A 21,815-nucleotide genomic window follows, 5' to 3' on the forward strand; every position below is an offset into this window, starting at 1 on the left:
TTGTTAGTTGTACACAACTAACAGCAGTTTGTATTTTTAGATATAGTTGAATGCAGCTTGTTGGGAAATTGAATGGTATATCTCCTTGCTGCTGATTTTCCCATGCATATTCTAAATTTACAGCATTTCGAGTTCTACGACCCAAGCTTGGATGTCGTTCGTACCGTGGCATTGTTATTAGAATTTAAATTTTGTAAATCAGTAGAAAGAAAATAGAAAAATCTGGTGTGGCGCACTCACACAACTTTGATCACCTGACGCTAGTGTTCACGCGCATCTCAAGTCTACTTATAAACAAAGATCTGAGCCAGCTGGTGACAGGACAATAACGCTGGATACACACGAGATCTGCTATATCTTCATAGTGAATGATTTAATAGAATCAACAGTTGCCAACAGTTTGCAATTGAATAATTACATTTTCTCAAATTTCAAGCTTATTTTCAATTTTAGGTGAAAATGTTACTGGACATTAATTGAAGAGATTTCCATGCTCAATCTTTTCCACTCGAAATTTTTGTTTAAATTATATTTTAGACCTGATAATTGGAAATCTAAAATCAAACTTTGCATAGATGGGGCGGAGCTCCTGAAATTTTTACAGATATGGGACTTGTGGCAGTTGATAGAGCTTATCGATGACTATTTTAGGTATAAATTTGTTCAAAATCGTTGGAGCCATTTTCGAGAAAATCGCGAAAAACCCTGTTTTTGACAACATTTTCGCCATTTTAGCCGCCATCTTGAATCGCATTTGATCGAAATTGTTCGTGTCGGATCCTTATAGTGTAAGGACCTTAAGTTCCAAATTTCAAGTCATTCCGTTAATTGGGAGATGAGATATCGTGTACACAGACGCACATACACTCATACACATACACACACACACATACAGACCAATACCCAAAAACCACTTTTTTGGACTCAGGGGACCTTGAAACGTATAGAAATTTGGGAATTGGGGTACCTTAATTTTTTTCAGAAAACAATACTTTCCTTACCTATGGTAATAGGGTAAGGAAAGTAAAAACAGATCTACCGACGGCTGTTGGATGACGCAATGATTATAACAGCTGATTTTTATCTCTGTGTGTGGCCAGCTCACAAATCTTCTCCCATAAGGATTACATATAAACTTTGAAGGACCGTAGGAAAGAGTCCTGAAGTCGGATCATAAATTTGATATGCTAAAAACCTGCTCCTGAACATAACAAACACAGCTAAAAAATCATCAATTTCGCTGCACAGATAAAAAAGTTATTGAATGTAAAAATTTGAGGCTCGATTTTTATTTATATAGATTTTAATCTCGCCGTTTGGCTAAAGATTGTGTGCCAAATTTTTTCTTGTTTCTAGTCTCATTTTTTGGGACTAATAAATGTCCGATAAAGTCTCATTTTATTAGTATCTAAAGGAATACTAAGCTATGTACTGTCTGTAAAACACAAAATTCATAAATTTATTATTTGAGATAACTTTAATTGGTTCTGGGTGGATCGTTTTGAAAAATCGTGTTTTTTTAAGTAACCTCATAGAAAAAAACGCATTTATTTAATATGGTGAGCGATATATTGACATCCAATAATTTGTGAAATAGCTTCATAATCTCATTTGTTTCAGAGTATAACACAGCTTCGCCAACAGTTAACAAAATAAAATCGTTCGAGAAGTACATCAATAAAAACAAAGATCTGTTCATCATTTCTGAAATTGAGAAAAGGAAAGCCTTCAATCTAGATCTGAAAGTTTTGAAAAGAGACGTCGAATTTATGGACGACTGGTCAGATTTCGAAGAGAACTTATCCAATCAGCCTGATCTCTCTCTTAATTGTCTGTCCCTTGCTATGCATCAGGTAAATTCAAATACTCACATTATTATACAAAAATATTTGCTTGTTGTAGAATATTATTGAACGCACTATAGTTTTGATTACATTCTCAAATTCTATCAGATACATCTTTTCCAGTTTAAATTTCATCTTATTTGTTATTGTCATTAGTTGAGGTCGGCTCTCATGGAGTTTGGCTGTGAGAATGAGTTATTGTGGGATTCTCTTTTGGGATGTCCATAGTGTGATTCACTTTTTTCAAATTCAAATTCTTTTTCCAACAAAACAAGCATATAAATTGCAAACATTTGTTAATCGCCCATATTGACCTCAAGGGTCTGTATTTGGGTCGAAGAATCAGTAGTCGATCAGATACATTTTGACTAATAGATCAGTAATATGGTATACTTATATTAGATACAATATACAAATAATATGCATTATATTATATACTTTAAACTGTTAGTAAATTTGAAATCAAATTGTTTTTATTGTATGGTTTCCAGTTTGTTTTGACTCATATGGAAAAAGAACTTGAAGAAGAGAATGTGGTAACAGAAATAAGTCTTCCAATGATAAAAGTGAGACTCATCAATTACGAGCCAGTGGTGCAGATGAAGCATTTGACCGCTAATACATACGGTAACTCACTGTCTATATTATGTATTTATAACTAAATATGACTCACTTTGCCGGTACTGTTCCTAGTGCTCGAATTATTTTTATACCTCAGTCATCTTCAAGCACAATAACTATAGTGAAATCACTTCAGACGGTCAGGATTGGTTGAATGTTAGCTTTATATTTAGGTTGATATTATATTTATATATGAAGAATGCTGACTTGAGTAAATTATAGACACTCTGTTAACTAGTTCCAAACAAGGTTCAGCCTGACTCATTATTAATATTTTTTTGATAATTGAAAGGTTGGTTTGCAACTAATCCAAAATACAATATCAAATCCCGGCCATCTCTAGACTAGTAGAACCTAAGGTAGCAGTAGTTTCAGTCTACCATGCTAAACCGGTCAATTCAACCTACTGAGTGCCCTAGCTTACCAAGTCCAATTTTTTAAGACCACTCTAGTGAACTAAGATACTCAATGACCCTAAGCCATGGCTTGGCTTGGCATGGTTGTTCGCTAAACCGGTCAATTCAACCTACTGAGTTCACTAGCTTACCAAGCCCAATTTTTTAAGACCACTCTAGTAAACTAAGATACTCAATGACCCTAAGCCATGGCTTGGCTTGGCATGGTTGTTCGCGTTAGGCTCTTTTAATTTTATTAATCGGCAATAACAACTACATTCTAAATTACAATAAAATTTATCAGAACAGATTTCTTGCCAATTTCACATAAATTAGGAGATGCAAATCACCATCTAAATATAGCCTATCTCACATTAATAACTAACACTATAATATTCAAAGTCATTATCTACGAAATCTTTGATAGGTCTTCATGTTATTTAGGTAATGTAATAATAATATTAATAATAAAATAATGTAACGTGAAATTTTATTGCAATTCTAATAATTTATCTATTAATACGTGTTTTTTGAAATATATTCGCATAATTCTTTTGTTCTTCTAAAAAAATGTCTGTCACTTTTGGACTGCATTCTCCAAGCTTGCGAAGCACTCTTGATTTTTCTCATGAAATTTGACTGCAATTTCACACTCTGGTTAATGAACAGTTCGGTTATTCCAATTCAAGTTAATAGAAGATGATTCTTGAAATGAGTGAGTATACTTGAAAATGTTTGATGTGCAGGTAAACTGGTAGCAATTGAGGGCACAGTGATCCGTGTGGGGCAGATGAAGCTATTGTGCGCATGGCTTGCGTTTGGCTGCAAACGGTGTGCGCATGTGCAGTGCGTGGCGCAGACAGACGGCGCATGCACCCTCCCCACCTCATGTCTGCAGGCCACCTGTCAGTCGCGATCATTCACGCCGCTCTACTCGTCGCCCTACACGCAGACTGTCAACTGGCAAACTGTCAAGCTCCAGGAGATACTTGCTGATGATCAGGTTAGCAATACATTCAACTGTCAACTGGCAAATCCAGTCATGAGTGACTGTTACTCTTGTTTTCTTTCTTTGTTTTATGTTTTTTTCATGTTATACAGTGGAGCACCGATTTTCTGAACTAATTGATGCATGACAGTATCTGGATAATCGATTTTACTAGCTCTTGTGTAGACGTAATTGAAACTTTGCAGACAACTGGAATAAAGTATAAGTTTGAGGTCCGTGTTATATATGTGATACACTTATATTTCATTCACATTTTAGGTGAAGTTGACACCATGTTGTGTAATTCAATAAAGCACAGTAACCCAAATCTTATTCATCTGTCATCTCATTTACCAATATATGTTGTACTGCATCTTGATTGAGGTGGATCATTCAGCCGCTTGAAATACAGAGAATAGTAAAGGTTCTTTTATACAGAGTAGTTTTGGTTTCAATTAATTCCATCACCTAGTGGTCGTCCGGATAGCCCATGTCCGGGTAAACGGTGCTCTACTGTAATTGTTATTTAATACAAATATGACGCATCCATGTACAATATAACATTAAAATCACTTCACTTATATCGGCTACTTTATTCAAATTAATAAAAATCTGGTGTGGCGCACTCACACAACTTTCCTTGCCGTTATTTATCACCTGACGCTAGTGTTCTCGCGCATCTCAAGTCTACTATTCAAAGATATGAGACAGCTGGCGTAGGACAATAACGCTGGAGACACACGAGCTCTGCTATCTCTTCGTAGTGAATGATTTAATAGAACTAACACTTCCCAACAGTTTGCAATTTAATAATCACATTTTTTCGAATTTCAAGCTTATTTTCAATTTTAGGTGAAAATGTTACTGGACATTAATTGCAGAGATTTTCATGCTCTATCTTTTCCACTTGAAATTTGTTGTTTAAATTGTGTATGAAGGCTGATAATTGAGAATCTAAAATCAAACTTTGCTTAGATTGGGCGGAGCTCCTGACATTTTTACAGATGTAGGACTTGTTGCAGTTGATAGAGCTTATCAATGACTATTTCAGGTGTGAGGGGCCGAAACCCAAAATTCCCGGATACAGGAGCCGACTCCTGAATCCACCTTCCACCCCTGCAGTATATAGGCCAAAGGCCTCTCCTGCAGAAACTATTCCTAGTAGTAGTCCTGCAGACTATTTCAGGTATGAATTTGATCAAAATCGTTGGAGCCGTTTTTGAGAAAATCGCGAAAAACCCTGTTTTTGACACCATTTTCGCCATTTTAGCCGCCATCTTGGATTGTATTTGATCGAAATTGTTCGTGTCGGATCCTTATAGTGTAAGGACCTTACGTTCCAAATTTCAAGTCATTCCGTTAACTGGGAGATGAGATATCGTGTACACAGACGCACACACACACACACACACACACACACACACACACACACACACACACACACCACACACACACACACACACACACACATACAAACCAATACCCAAGAACCACTTTTTCGGACTCAGGGGACCTTGAAACGTATAGAAATTTAGAAATTGGGGTACCTTAATTTTTTTCGGAAAGCAATACTTTCCTTACCTATGGTAATAGGGCAAGGAAAGTAAAAACAATGTAAACTAAGTTTTAATAATTGTTTCTATTAATATAACATTGTATGTATTGAATAAGGAAATTGAGTGATTGAACTATACCAGTAACAGTAAAATATCAGTTACATAAGATTTGTTAATTTGTTAATAAGATAAATTGTCATATAATCATATTGGCATTGTTATGTAATTTGTCGTTTCTGTTTCATGTTTGGTATGTTACTTTCCTGTATAGTATCGTTGAATTGTGAATGAGACCGTTCGCCAGCTTAATCAGCATCAACAGAGAACTATCATAACAATGATCTTATTATAGTCCAGTGCACACCACTGCGTTTCGGGAGCGGGAGAAGTTTTAACCAGTGATTGAATGGTTGAAATCGTCGCAGTTACTGTCGCCGTCATGCGAATCGCAGTCGTGTGCACTATGTACAAAAGCCTCAACTTTTATGAATGATAAAATCTTTGACACTGATAAATAATTATCTAGATTCGAATCTAAATTTGAAATTTTAATAAATTGTCCATCTTCAAAAGAAATTGCAATGGAAAGGCTACATGAACATTTTCAGTTTTTTCCACTAAACATCACATGTATACGAACTTTGAATCCAGTTTTCTTTTCAATGAATGGTTTTTGCAGAGGGACAGAGGCAGAGTGCCTAGAACAGTTGAGTGTGAACTCAATGACGAACTGGTTGATTGCTGCTCCCCTGGTGATGTTGTTTCAATCACTGGAATCGTTAAAGTAAGTATAAATATAAGTTGAGCATCATTTTTGTTTCAAAAGTTTCTATAGGATTTTATTATATACAAATGAACAAAGGCCAAACAACAAGTTAGAGCTCCATTTGTGTCTGTCTGTAGTTTTCTGCTCGTAAGCAGGTCCTTCTATATGGCAGCAGCCCTCCACTCTCTTCTATTCTCTGCCAGTCGCTTCGTTGCGTAGTAGCTCATCCCCTCCTTGATGTCGTCCAACATTTTGTATCTTCTTCTCCCTCTTCCTCTTCTTCCCTGAATGGTCCCCTCCATGGCATCCACCAACAAGCATTGCCGTCTCATCCAATGTCCCAGCCATCTCCTCTTTCTTCCCTTTATCACATCCAGCAGACTCCTTCTTTCCCCGACCCTCCTCAACACCTCCTCGTTTGTAACTTTATCCCTCCAACTGATCCCCTCCATCCTTCTCCATATCCACATTTCCAATGCCTCAAGCCTCCTCTTATTCTCCTTTCTCAGCGTCCAAGTTTCTGCACCATACAGTGCCACACTCCAAACATAGCACTTTATTAGCCTTTTCCTTAGTGTCTTGTCCAGTTGGCTACAAAGAATTCTCTTTTTCTTATTGAATGCTGTTTTTGCCATAGCAATTCTTACTTTGATTTCTTTGTTGCATTTCATATCCTCTTCCATTATGCTTCCTAAATACTTGAAAGATGATACCTGTTCCAACTGTTCACCCTCCAGTACAGCATTCCCCATTCTTGCTCTCCCTGCACCAATTCTCATGCACTTTGTCTTCCTGACGTTTATCCTCATTCCATACCTCTCACAAGCCTCATTCACATCTCTCAACATTCCATTCATCATTGTCCAGCTATCAGCCAGGATCGCCATATCATCTGCAAATCTTATGCACTCTATGTGTCTTCCTCCAATGCTGACTCCTCTTTTGCCATCCAAACACTCCTGCAATATATCCTCTAGGTAAACGTTGAAAAGGATTGGTGACATACAACATCCCTGTCTCACTCCTCTTCCCATTCTACTCTCTTCTCCAATTTCGCCCTCTATTCTCACTCTGCTGGTCTGGTTGACATACAGGTTCCTGATTAGTCTCCTCTCCTCCCATTCCACACCTCTTCTTTTCAGAGTATCCATAAGTCGGTCCATCTGACTCTGTCAAATGCTTTTTCAGATCCACAAATGTCACAAAAACCTCTCTCTGTTTCTCAACAAACGTTTTTCTGTGAAAGAGGCTTTCATGCTTCAACCTCGTCTACAGCACGTTTGTATTTTGCATAACTTACAAAAATATTTCAAATATCTGTCACCAGATAATTTATAACTTATTGAATCACTAAATTCTTCGTGCCATACAAGATCGAAGCCTCAATTATGATGCAATAGTTGGAAAAATATTGATTAAAAATAGTTGAGTGTGATTTGTTTTCAATTCTAAGCAGCTTCGTTCACATGATTGAGTTTCTGCCATTCAGCCAATTGTGATAATACAAAAGTATAATTTGTAACGATATCATCTCATTTTCGCATATTCCACCGTATTCTCTTATATAGCCAGTATACACAATGTTAATTACCTATGAAGATTTGGATCTATTCAAATTTGTTAATTTCAGATACGCAGCAGTGATGCAGCATGCACAATGTTAATTACCTATGAAGATTTGGATCTATTCAAATTTGTTAATTTCAGATACGCAGCAGTGATGCAGCATGCACAATGTTAATTACCTATGAAGATTTGGATCTATTCAAATTTGTCAATTTCAGATACGCAGCAGTGATGCAGCATGCACAATGTTAATTACCTATGAAGATTTGGATCTATTCAAATTTGTCAATTTCAGATACGCAGCAGTGATGAAAGCTCATATAGAAAAAGTAAAGCACCAAGTGTCTACCTGATTTATATTGAAGGTAAATCCGTTTTGAACACGAAGAATTATTCATCTGCACCTAAGCAAAGTAGTGATGTCGAATTCACTACAAACGACTACTATGCAATTCAGGTAATTTCCTACATTCTTTCACTAATTAACTGCAATTTCTTACATTAAAAAATCTACGGTCATCAAATTGTTCAACGTAAACTAGCCTTTCGTTATAATAATAAATTTGGTCAATTATAGAATGAAGAAATACAATGTATGAATAGCGCATATTATTTCAACTTAACTATAGGCCTATGAATTTTCTTCTTGATCTTAATGCTACGAGAAACCCAGGCTAAGAAACTACATTCGATTTGTATAGAAACCGACCACAATATCACAATATTAAACAAAAAAGAATATGATGTAGGTTTACTCTTCTTCAATCACAAGTGCTCTTAGAAATGCGGCTGTAAAACACTGACAACATTTAGGGTCGTATTTATAAACTATTTTTAATAATCTTGATAAAAAACCTGACGCTCTACGAAGCAATCAATATCGATGAACAAGCTACCAAATTCGTTCTGATTGACTTTCTTTTGTTGGTTGCTTGGCAATAGCGTTCTTGTTTGAAAAGGTTCTGAAGAATATATTATTATGACAATAAGGGACAAGCCATATGGATTTTTTAGAGTTGGCATGACAGGAAACTCTCCAATTGGTTGATTCCCAAATGCTAACCCAATCAGCCAATTGGAGAGCTTCCTGCCCTGCCGACTCTAAAAACACCGTCTGAAAAGGCCTGAAAAACGCTTCATATGACTTGGCCCTAAATTTTGTCAGCGCTTCTTCATAAATGTTGAACCGTCTTCTTATTGATATTAATGATCCAATCACTATTTAAATTTTTTCAATATATATTTTATTTTTCAACAATAATAAATAATCTTTATCAATGGAGATTTATTATTTAGAATAATATGGCATTTTTGTCAAATTTTGAAGATTGCACACTGTTATAAATGCACGTCAACGGTTGATATGTACTGCATTGCCTGGGCTTCAGTGAAGTCGTTATTAATAGAGAATAGATATAACACGTAGAAACCAATTTCGCCTCTTTCACACAATACAATAATTTCCAAAAAAATATAAATACAAATTATATGTGCAGATGTATTTTTTCTCTGGTCAATAAATATTTATATGATTTCCATGTTTGGTTGTTGTCAGGAGTTGCAAGCGAACGCACAGCTGTTTCGGCTGGCGGTGAACTCGCTGTGTCCTTCGATCTACGGCCACGAAATGGTGAAAGCGGGACTGCTGTTGGGCCTGCTGGGGGGTGCAGGGGGCTGCCGGAGGGGGGACTCCCACATACTCGTGGTCGGTGACCCCGGGCTGGGAAAGTCACAGATGCTACAGGCTTGCTCCATGATAGCTCCCCGAGGTATGTAGGCTACCATGCGTTTCCCATACTCTTATTTTTGTTATCATTTTAAGATTACATTGAATTAGATTTATTTCCTGTGGGGGCACCGGCAGAGTCGTCCTGAATATGGCTTATCGTTGTTGGCGGCCTATGATCAGGCGATCACGTTCGAAGTCCATCACTGCGTGGATATCTGTGAGCCAGGGGTGGCCCAGGATCACTTCCTCTCGTAAGTCCTGTAGACCCAGGAAGAATATGGAGTGTGGCCGTTGCTGGATCTTCAGGTCAAGGTGCCCCTGGAGAGTGGTGGAGCAACTTGTGGGCTGATTAGCGAACATCACCTTCTTTTCCGTTGTCTGGACATCTGGGCTGTGAGAAAGGTGGGATGCTCTCACAAAGTTGTGGGTGGCTGCTGAGTCGAGCAGGGCGTACAGTGGTTTCACAATGAGGTGGACATGGATGCGCTGGCCGGTAGGTTGCATCGTCATTGGACTCTGTGTGGGGTGGGTGCCTTCTATGACGTCTGTGTGTACCTTTGGAGCTGGTGGTGTAGGGAGAGGCGGTGTGGCTGTCTTCACGAACAAAGAGAGGCTGGTGCCTCCGATGGTGTGACCAAGGTAGTTGGTTGAGTCGTCCTCAGGTTTGGTTAACAGAGTGTGTAGCTGGGCAGAGTTGGCAGTCGTACCTCTCGAGTGTGCCGGTGGTGACTGATGAGACAGTGGCTTTGGGGCGCTTGTTTTCGGGAAGGGAAACTTGGCTCTAGTCGATGTCGCTCCTGACTTGAAGGGTTATATATTAAATTTTCATATCTATCAGGGGAAAAACGACAAAATCCAAAATGATTCCATTGATTTTGGGCTTTGAGGAGAGAGTGGTGTTGAGCCTCACTCGAAAGTTCTAGGGATCAAATAGAATAGGTTGGTTCGACAATTATTATTCCAGCTCAGTGGGATTGGTAGAAAAATTGAAGACTGAAAATATTTTAGCATGTTGTACAATCCGCCATAACCGGAAAGGTGTACCAGAAAAAATGACACCTGATGAAGAGTTGAAACGGGGAGATCATGATTACCGAGTCTCAGATATGGGAATTTCTTTTTCAAGTGGCAGGACAACAATGCAATCAATTTTTTTCGAACTACCATGGCACAGAAGTAACAGAGGTGAAGAGAACCTAAAAATATGGGATAAAGAAAGAGGCCCTTGTCCAACTGCCGTTTCAGATTACAACGAATACATGGGTGGTGTTGATCAAGCTGACAGGTACAGAGTACTGTATGGTGTCAACATAAAATAGAAAAAAATGATGGCACAGAATATTTTTTGATCTGCTTGTTATAGCATTTGTCAATGCATATACTGGGTGGGTGAAAGGTCCGAGAACGGCTTAATATCTCATACACATAATAATACACATAATAACAAGATAATTTGACGGTGGGTGTGATTGGGGATCCTGCTCAAATTGAAAAAACTACTTTACTATGACTTTAAAAATCTGGTCCGCCATCTTGGATCCGCCATTTTGAATGCAGCTTTTTTAAATAGGAAGGTGGTCATGTGATACATGATTTTGATACTGAATTTCAAGAAAAAATGAATGGCGAAAACCGCACATCTATATCGCAAACTGTTCAGAAGATATTCACATTATCAATCAGTACCATGCAAATCAGAAATGAAATACATGAGTGGTATCTATTAATACCATCTATTAATCGGGGTGCTATTAGACTTATCTAAAGCATTTGATAGTGTTGATATCAAATCCCTTATCAGTAGGATTTCAAACGTCGGAATAAGAGGTGTTGGGGGTAATTTGATCAAGTCTTACTTGTCCAACCGCTATCAATATGTTACAATAAATTCTGATACCCAGGTAGCTGATTCAATGCCTCTCAGGGTCACAAGAGGTGTACCACAAGGATCTATTCTGGGACCTTTGCTTTTTGTGTTGTACACCAATGATCTGCAATCATCTGTCCCAGTAGGTGTTAATGTTACTCTGTATGCCGACGATACAACCTTGATGTTTAATGATAAGAGCCTCAATGAACTTGAAATAAATGCCAACACTCTTACTAACCTCATTGTTCAGTATTATAACGAGTCGTTTTTGTCAGTCAATCCAAATAAGAGTAAATATATGCAATTTGGTTTTAAAAATTATTTCTTTGAACCGGTCATTAATATTGGAGACTCGAAGGTAGAACATGTCAAAGAAGCAAATCTTCTAGGTCTGGTAATTGACAGAAGCCTTTCTTGGGATGCTCATATTGAAAAACTTGCCAGCCATATAAGTACTAATTTATTTGTCCTGCGAAACATCATACGCTATGTACCCCTAGACACGGGAAGAGTCCTATATTTTGCATTGATTTATTCACACATTTCTTATGGCATTGAACTTTGGGGAGCTACAACTTTGCAGAACATGAATAAAATATTTATTTTGCAGAAAAGGGCAATAAGATACCTAGCAGGTTTAGGCTTTAACCACACTTGCCGAGATGCATTCAGAAGTCTTTCAGTTCTCACATTTCCTTGTATTTTCATTTATAAAGTGATTATGTTAGTGGTAAAAAATATAAACAGCTTTACAACAAATTCAGATGTACACCATCATAATACCAGGCATAGAAATAATATCAGTGTTCAGTATCATAGACTTTCTCTTTATAAGAAAAAGCCCAGTTATATTGGTGTGAAATTATTGAATAGGCTGCCAACTCATTTAAATCCTAGGACGCATTTTTTTAAAACAGACTTATATAGGTTCTTAGTTGATAAGAGTTACTATAGTATTGACGAATTTTTAAATGGAATGTAGTGTGTTTCAATGTTATTTATGTATGCCAATGTAATTTTAATGTATGATTTACATAATAACTTGCCGTGTGAATTATCTTTTATAAAGTTTTTGACTGTAAATCTTCCTGACGTTATTCAACTGTATGGACATTTTCTGTATTATTGTTGAATAAAATGAATATTCTATTCTATTCTATTCTAATAATGTAAATATCTTCTCAACGGTTTGAGATATAGATGTGCGGTTTTCGCCATTCATTTTTTCTTGGAATTCCGTATCGAAATCATGTATCACATGACCACCTTCCTATTTAAAAAAATAAAGTTGCATTCAAAATGGCGGATCCAAGATGGCGGACCAGATTTTTAAAGTCATATTAAAGTAGTATTTTCAATTCGAGTAACATCCCCAATCACACCCACCTTGGAATCATTTCTTTTTATGAGATAATAAGCCGTTCTCAGACTTTTTTCTCTCTTATCTGCTTGAAATAGTATTGATTAATAATGTGAATATTTCCGAAACGGTTTGAGATTTCGATATGCGGTTTCCACCATTCATTTTTTCTTGAAATTCCCTATCGAAATCATGTATTGTACGACCACCTTCCTATTTAAAAAAAATGAAGTTGCATTCAATATGGCGGATCCAAGATGGCGGACCAGATTTTTAAAGTAATTATAAAGTAGTTTTTTCAATTTGAGTAGGATCACCAATCACACCCACCGTCAAATTATCTTTGTGTATGAGATATTAAGCCGTTCTCGGACTTTTCACCCACTCTGCATAATTTCATGTGAAATGCATAGAAAGCAGAGTGTGCTAGATGTCCGCCGGCAGGTAGCAATGGGGCTGATCACTTACAGAGATGTGAAAAAAACAAACAGACGTTCAGATAGTGATCAACCAGGGACGTCCGAAACAAGACCAACAAAGAGGTGCAAAGCAGGGTATTCAACGTTGAAGGATGTCCGGCTGGGAAACTTGGGAGTTCATTGGCCAAAGTACAATATCAGTCGTGCCCGATATGAAGTTTGCGCAATGAAAGCGATTGATCAAAACCGACATCAGTCTGCTTTCTTCGCAAAGTCCATCTCTGCTGCAATGAGAAGAAGATTTGTTTTGCTGATTATCAAGAAATGAAATTTTGAACTAAGGATCAATCAACCATTTTCTTATTATTTATTAGTATATGATTAGTTAGTTAGTTAATTACTTGGATAGTATGGTTATTAACTTTTTAATTATTTGGTTGAACAATCAGTTCAATGGTTGGTTAGTTTAGTTTTCATTAGTTGATATTTCCTAATTGAAGAGACTTGAAATGTTGTCTAAAATCCACTTTATTTTAAAACTAGTTGTTTTTAATTTGTGTTTTTATTTTGCTATTTCATATTAAAAACTTCTCAAGAAGGGTACTATGATGTTATTCTACAAATAAATAAGGACTTTTTGATAAAACGGCTTCTTTGATTGGTTCTCGTGGAATTAATCACGATTAAAATTCAACTAGCTTTTGTGCAACCGGCACTTGGAGTTATATTGCAATATTATAAAGGCCCTTCTGATAAGAATCAGTAGGCACTAAGAATCCAATAGCTTTAATCAAATATTGGTTACTCCAGGCACAGAATACATAACAATGATTAAAATTGATTAACAATGATTTAAGTGATCTTTACTCCGTGCTTCAGGCAATACCTACTATTACTAAGTAATATTAGGTATTGCTTCAGGGTCATTTGCACAGTAAAAACTTAAACTAAATTGAATCTGCTGGTTTAAACTCAAAATCAACCACATTGTAACAAGCGAAACTTGATATGGATCTAATCCATTTTTTAATGAAATTTCGTTGGAACTCTCATCTATAAATGAATTCCAATACTACCTGTTGAATTAGAAAGAATTTTATAGTTCTTCAAGGTCCTAAATTACCTCCATACTGTACAATTGTTCGACAAACATGTTTGTAGAAGCAGTGTGGTCAAATTTTATTATGAAAACACAAATTTTACAAAATACAACACAACTGAAATTTTATTAAGTTTGACAAACAATGTTTGCCCGTGGCCAGTGTGGACGCGACACCAAACAAAATATTTGTAAGTGGGGAGAACAGGTTTTGGAGTGCGCCGCAAATTCAGGAGACACAGTTTGGAAAAACAGTAATTTTTTGTTTGACAAACAATTATTGTTCAAACTTTTAAAAATTTTTGTCCGAGTCCCTCAACTAACATGTTTCTGTGGTGGACCCGGCTTAAAGTTCACTTGAAAAACGTATTGGATTGTTGCTATTCTCCTATCATTCATCGGTGGTTTTTTCCTTTTCAAATATAGAAAAAGTTTTTGGCATTAAAATTCAATAAATATTTGTTGTTTGTTAGGAGTTTATGTGTGCGGCAACACTAGTACGTCATCTGGACTAACAGTGACCCTGACGCGGGAGGGTGGAGGCAATTTTGCACTGGAAGCCGGAGCTCTTGTGCTGGCAGACCAAGGCTGCTGTTGCATTGATGAGTTCGACAAAATGTCATCTCAACATCAGGTAGGCCCATAATTACAAGTTTCATTCATTCATATCAATTATTCTAATTTCTCTTGATAATTATTATTATTATTGCTTTAGTTTTCTCTGGTCAAAAAAGGTTCATTGTAAGAGCTAAATCATTACTGGTTTCACATTGAGATTGTTAGGGTTTTCTCTTATGCCTCAATCAATTTGCTACTTCGGCCCAACATAAATCTTATTCAGTCATTCACTGAATTCAATAAGAATAAATAGTTATTTGTATATCTAGAGTGAAAAATGTCACTTTTTCTCCCTGAAGGGAAAGATTGTTGCCCGAGGCGAATCCGAGGGCAACAATTTCCCTGAGGCAGAAAAAGCATTTTTCACTCGTGATATACACAACATTTTTCCTCCACCTACATTTTTATAAAAACTGCAAATAAAATAATTTTCAAAAACTTACATGACCAGTAACAATGTGTTATAACATAACCTAAAAAGTAAACAACTGGCTTGTAATCACAGTTCACCGTCGACAGCGCTATCTGTCGACAAAAGTTGTAACAACAATGGCCGACTCAACTACAACACTATGATGAAGTTCCAGTTTCAAATTTGATTAGTTAATGAGGAATATTCGTTGGCTGGTATTTTGAATAACATGGAATATAAAAAAATATTCAAACATTTTTATAGTATACTGATATGATCATTTGATATTGATCAAATGTCTGGTTAAGGTATTAAATTTAGTTGGTTTAATGACTACTCTATATGCTTCCTCATCTGAGCTTAGACCTTCTAACCTATTTCAAATGTAAGTTTTTAAAATAAAGATGCTTCTAATGCTATTTAAATGGAGTTACTTTTATGCTCTAGGGAGTTTTTTTTTTTACTGAGAGCGAAAAAGTGACACTTTAGTATTATGTTCCAGGGTGTAAAGTAAGCACTCTAGACAGTAGATGGAGGAAAACACTATTTACCCCCCAAATAGCATTTAAAAAGATCAGTATCACCGATGAGATCTCAGGGTTTTATATGAGTTCAGGCCGTGCATGGAAGTAAGCTTCCTACATATATCAAGTAATTCATAAACTGTTCTTATAAATTATGTGATAGCACTCAACACGTTGTGATTTTTCCTTTAATTTAATTTAACTTGTATAGCGCTTTTGATTAATTCCCTAATTATGCGTAGAAAGGCCTAAAACGAGCTCGTTTGATTTATCACTCACATTAATGACGTTCTTGATGGTCTCGTGGATTGAATTAATTATTTCCAATAATTAATTAGGCAGGTCCCTTTCGTCACTGCTGGGCTAACGCGCGGTCCAGATTTCTTATAGATTTCTCTCTGAATTAAAGATATTTTTATGGGGAATGAATACAATTACGAACTCTTCAATAACACTGAGTTCACAGATAATTTAACATTAATTACAAATATTTCACATTTAAGAAAAAGGGTTTCTCTTAATAATTATTATTATTATTGCTTTAGTTTTCTCTGGTCAAAAAAGTTTCATTGTAAGAGCTAAATCATTACTGGTTTCACATTGAGATTGTTAGGGTTTTCTCTTATGCCTCAATCAATTTGCTACTTCGGCCCAACATAAATCTTATTCAGTCATTCACTGAATTCAATAAGAATAAATAGTTATTTGTATATCTAGAGTGAAAAATGCCACTTTTTCTCCCTGAAGGGAAAGATTGTTGCCCGAGGCGAATCCGAGGGCAACAATTTCCCTGAGGCAGAAAAAGCATTTTTCACTCGTGATATACACAACATTTTTCCTCCACCTACATTTTTATAAAAACTGCAAATAAAATAATTTTCAAAAACTTACATGACCAGTAACAATGTGTTATAACATAACCTAAAAAGTAAACAACTGGCTTGTAATCACAGTTCACCGTCGACAGCGCTATCTGTCGACAAAAGTTGTAACAACAATGGCCGACTCAACTACAACACTATGATGAAGTTCCAGTTCAAATTTGATTAGTTAATGAGGAATATTCGTTGGCTGGTATTTTGAATAACATGGAATATAAAAAAATATTCAAACATTTTTATAGTATACTGATATGATCATTTGATATTGATCAAATGTCTGGTTAAGGTATTAAATTTAGTTGGTTTAATGACTACTCTATATGCTTCCTCATCTGAGCTTAGACCTTCTAACCTATTTCAAATGTAAGTTTTTAAAATAAAGATGCTTCTAATGCTATTTAAATGGAGTTACTTTTATGCTCTAGGGAGTTTTTTTTTTTACTGAGAGCGAAAAAGTGACACTTTAGTATTATGTTCCAGGGTGTAAAGTAAGCACTCTAGACAGTAGATGGAGGAAAACACTATTTACCCCCCAAATAGCATTTAAAAAGATCAGTATCACCGAGGAGATTTCAGTCTGGCTTTGCTCCACTGAGTACTGTTGGTACCGTATGTCTCTTTTCGCACGTCCTATCCCCTCTCTTGCTTCCTGAGTTTTGTTTTCATTGAACTGGGTTGTTTTCTTTTTTTTGTATTTTGAAACCAGGGTTCATATTGTGAGAAGAGAGTGTCAACCTGCGACTCACTGTCATACACAAAATTCTCCTTATCTTGGCAGTGCTGAAGGAAAATTAATTTGCTAGTTTTAAGTTGTATGTATTGTTTTGTTTTCTACATTATTTTATAATGTTGTATCTTAAAATTTTTCAATTTTATTTATACTGTTTTAATATCATCAAGTTAACTGTATTTTTTCAAGAAATGAATTTCAATTAACATTTACATTTTCAATTTTTCTTAATTCTTGCAATGAATCCCTTGAGCTTAATGTATAGTAAGGTCCACGTTATAATGTCAGTATTTGATTAACATTGGTGTTGCTATCCTTGTCTATCATTCGACAAAGCAGATAGCGTTAACCTTTTCTAGCTCCGCAACGCTACCAGATCGTTATCCATCAATTTAGAAATATAATCTGGCAAGGCAGAGAATCAGCATCGCTGTTCTCCTATCTTTTTCCACTGTCATATAACGTGGACCTCACTATAGTTTATTTTGGCAATGAAACATGATTAAGTGATAGATTGAATAATAAAAAAACTATAGTGAGATTTCACCATAAACTATCAGCGATGGTTGAATGGAAAGCTATGGTGTTAGCATAGAATAAACCAACTTTCTCTGGTGTTGGTTATAAGAAATGATGACAGTTTGAAGTGAATCTCAGTAAGTGGCGAATTGTCGACAGGCTCTGCTGGAAGCAATGGAACAGCAAGTGATCAGCATCACGAAGGCGGGCATAATTTGCACGCTGCCAGCTCGAACATCCATCTTGGCAGCAGCCAATCCGGTTGGCGGCCATTACAATCGGGCAAAAACTGTTTCAGAAAACTTACGACTCGGATCTGCTCTACTGTCCAGATTTGACCTGGTTTTCATTCTTCAAGATCGACCAGATGAGGTGAGAATAGTCATTCGAAGTTTTCAATATTCTCCTTAGTAATATCAAATCATTTCTTGGAATTGAAGGCGGATGTGGATTTTATCATTGCCGAAGGTGATTTATGGAGATGTCCTCCATGCTCCAAGCTGAGGAGACAGAGCATGAAAGCCGTGTCTGCAGCTGAAGACGGCAACCCTACCCTATCGCAGATAATCTTTATGCTAGACGAGGCAAAGCGGGATAGGGATCGGATGGAGAAGGACTTCAATAATTCATTTGAATTCGTTAACAGTAAAATAGATGACCAAACAAGCACTATTAAAAATCAGATAATAAAACTAAATGAGTGTCTCAGATTGATTGAGGATTTGAAAAGGGAAAACGCTAAACTCAAACGAGAAGTTTGTGATCTCGAGGTAAGGCTCAAGGATGTAGAACAGTACTCACGGTCCAACTCGTTGGAGATTCATGGGGTACCTGAGGCTGCAAACGAGGATGTATATGAGACGGTTCGAAGGGTGTGTTCCGCGCTCGACGTTAATATCTCGCGAGATAGGATTGATGTGTGTCATCGACTGGAGAAGCAGAAACACGAGAAACGTCCCGTAGGAATTATTGTGAAGTTTGTCAGAAGAGAGGACAAATTTGCAGTAATAGGAAAGAGGAAGATTAAGCGGAACTTGTCTACTCAGGACCTCGGTTTCCAACAGAAACCCCCGGCTCCGGTCTACATCAATGAGAGTCTCAGTCCAGGAAGGAGAAAGATATACGCTGCTGCCAGGGACGCAAAGAAGAGTAAGAACTACACGTATCTATGGGTGGACAAGGGGAGGATCTTCATGAGGAAAGAGCAGGGCAAACCATGTGTGAAAATTTCTTCGTTGAGTGATTTTGAAAAATTGTGACTTTCTTGTTCTATAGTAGTGCCTTTCAACCAGGAAATACCAATGACTACCTTTATATTATCCTTTTTAAAATCCGATTTTGCAGTAGGCCTACTGTCACTGCCAACGTTTTTGAAATCTACTTATACGGTGATTCGTTTCCTTGTAATCAATCTTCATCCTCTCATGTTTATATTTTGTCATTATGTTGAAAATTGTTCAATTTTCAGTCTCTTGGTCATCCCAAATGTTCTTTTATATCACACTAGAAGAGAGTGTCTTGGGTCTACTTTGAGCATTATATATTCATTCTATTATTTAAACTTTTCTTTCCATTATTACTATGATGAATGATCTGATAAATAGTTTCGAAGATGAAATAGCAAGTGAGTCCTACAACACTATTGAGGTGGATGATATCTTTACTTTTAATCCACAGAATCATACAGATGAAGCATGTGAGAATTTTTTAAACATTTGTCACATGAATATAAGGAGTATGAATAGGAATTTTGACGACCTAGCTTATATTCTGCAAAACTGTGAGACGAACTTTGATATAATTGCTCTCAGTGAGACCTGGATTGTAAATAGTGCCCCGAACTATAATTTGAGTGGCTATTCAATTCTTAATGCACCAGGTAAACTAAATAGATGTGATGTGATTTGCATTTTTACTAGAAATATTCTTAAAGTAGAGACTATAATTTTCGATATACTTGAGTCAAATTCTTTAATATTGAGTATAATAATGCCCGATACAAATATAAGATTCACTATTGTTGCTATTTACCGATCTCCCTCTTCAAACTTGCAGATTTTCCTAGATTGCCTCAGGGATTGTATTGCTTTTTTGAATCATATAAATTGCCAGAATATAATAATTACTGGTGATATAAATCTTGATATAAACCAAAACACGAACACTGTAAGTGAGTATTTCGATATTCTTTTATCGAATAGATTCAAATCTTTTATCAACAAACCCACTCGTGAGTCAAACGGATCAAATTCTTGAATTGATCATATTTTCTACAAAAAAAACAATATATTTTTATCATAAATACATTATCGGGTCGATAATGAAAACAAGTATTACCGACCACTACTTAACAAGCATTACTCTCTGTCTTGACGAGAATAGAAAAGAAACAAATCCAAGTGTACATTTAAAAAAATCTATAAATTGCATTGAATTAATAAGGAATCTTAAGAATTATAACTGGACTGACTTATACTCACAGCTTGAATCAAATGTCGATGATGCAGTTGATATCTTTTTCAATACATTAATCAAAGAGATGGATAGGGCGACTCAGATAAAAACAGTAGCAAATAGACTTAAACCACTCAAGCCCTGGATAACGACCGGACTCATTAAATCAATAAGAAAGCGCGATACAATGCATCGAGCGCTGAAAAAACAACCTTTGAACTCCGTTCTTAAATCTCAATACGCAAATTATAGAAACCTTTTAAATAACCTCCTAAGAAAAACAAAATATGACTACTACAATAATAAATTGCGTCAATGTAGAGGAAACTCTAAAAAAACATGGGAATGTATTAATGACCTGTTAAATGCTAAAAAAGTTAAAAAAATACCCAGCATAGATGCAGAAGTTTTAAACCATCATTTTTCGAATGTAGGTCAATTGTATGCAGATAAAATAATAATGAATGAAAATCCTAGGGCACGAACTCATATTGATTCGATAATCCCTCTACATGATTCCTTTTATTTGACTGAGACGGATAATAATGAAATATTGGACACAATAATGTCTCTGAAAAGTAATTCTTCTCCTGGAGTTGATAATTTGAGTCCAGTATGCCTGAAAAGAGTGGCTACTCACATCTTGAATCCTCTTAGAATAATCATAAATAAATGTTTTCTCATAGGTCATTTTCCAAAACAATTTAAAGTGGCCAAAGTAGTGCCTCTTCATAAGTCAGGTGTTCAACAAATCCTACAAACTATCGCCCAATAAGCTTGATAAATAATCTGGCTAAAGTTATGGAAAAATAATTAAAAAAATACTTGTAAGCTACTTGGACAAATTTAATATTATAAATATAAATCAGTATGGGTTTAAAACTAAAAAATCGACAGAAGATGCTTTAACTCAGTTACTTGAGATAATAATAGAAAGAAAACCTTAACTACTTTTTTAGACTTGGCAAAAGCCTTTGATACCATATCGCAGTCTAGACTCTTGGAAAAGATGGAACACCTAGGAATTAGAGACTCACCACTTACATTGTTCAACAAACCTGCGTTTAGATAGTATACCTACTAAAATGATTAAAAATAACTTTAATGAATTACAACAACCCTTAATGCACATCATAAACCTGAGTATCAATACAGGAAAATTTCCAACATCATTAAAAACATCTACAAAGCAGGACCAAAGTCAACAATAAGCAATTATAGGCCAATCTCTCTTCTTACAGTTGTTAGTAAAATAATAGAAAAATGTGTTAAAGTTCAGCTCACAAGATACCTTGTTAGGGAAAATATTATTGCAGACGAACAATATGGATTCATTACCAACAAAAGCACCTCAGATGCTTTGTTTGACCTAACCAAAGAGATAGCTACAAAATTAGGAAATAAGAAGAAGGTTTTGATTACATTTTTAGATATAGCAAAAGCTTTTGATGCGATTGATAGGAC

The 21,815-nt window shown here is 36.1% G+C and overlaps 1 protein-coding gene across 6 annotated transcripts in view; it reads left to right on the plus strand.

The window, feature by feature from the left end:
- The window catches only part of LOC111045333 (DNA helicase MCM8), an 86,390-nt gene that overhangs the window by 6,498 nt on the left and 58,077 nt on the right, over positions 1 to 21,815 (plus strand). For all 6 annotated transcript variants that reach the window (XR_005571205.1, XR_005571206.1, XR_005571203.1 and 3 more), the window contains exons 4-11: positions 1,621 to 1,853; positions 2,336 to 2,471; positions 3,607 to 3,863; positions 6,084 to 6,188; positions 8,032 to 8,193; positions 9,292 to 9,505; positions 14,687 to 14,847; positions 18,057 to 18,269. Coding sequence is in view for 1 of the 6 variants with exons in the window: in XM_039427371.1 (XP_039283305.1) it covers positions 1,621 to 1,853; positions 2,336 to 2,471; positions 3,607 to 3,863; positions 6,084 to 6,188; positions 8,032 to 8,193; positions 9,292 to 9,505; positions 14,687 to 14,847; positions 18,057 to 18,269 (1,481 nt within the window). In the remaining 5 variants the exon portion in view is untranslated. The remainder of the gene's footprint in view (positions 1 to 1,620; positions 1,854 to 2,335; positions 2,472 to 3,606; positions 3,864 to 6,083; positions 6,189 to 8,031; positions 8,194 to 9,291; positions 9,506 to 14,686; positions 14,848 to 18,056; positions 18,270 to 21,815) is intronic.

The sequence above is a fragment of the Nilaparvata lugens genome, chromosome 4 (assembly GCF_014356525.2).
Source record: "Nilaparvata lugens isolate BPH chromosome 4, ASM1435652v1, whole genome shotgun sequence".
In the NCBI taxonomy this organism is placed as follows: Eukaryota; Metazoa; Arthropoda; class Insecta; order Hemiptera; family Delphacidae; genus Nilaparvata; species Nilaparvata lugens.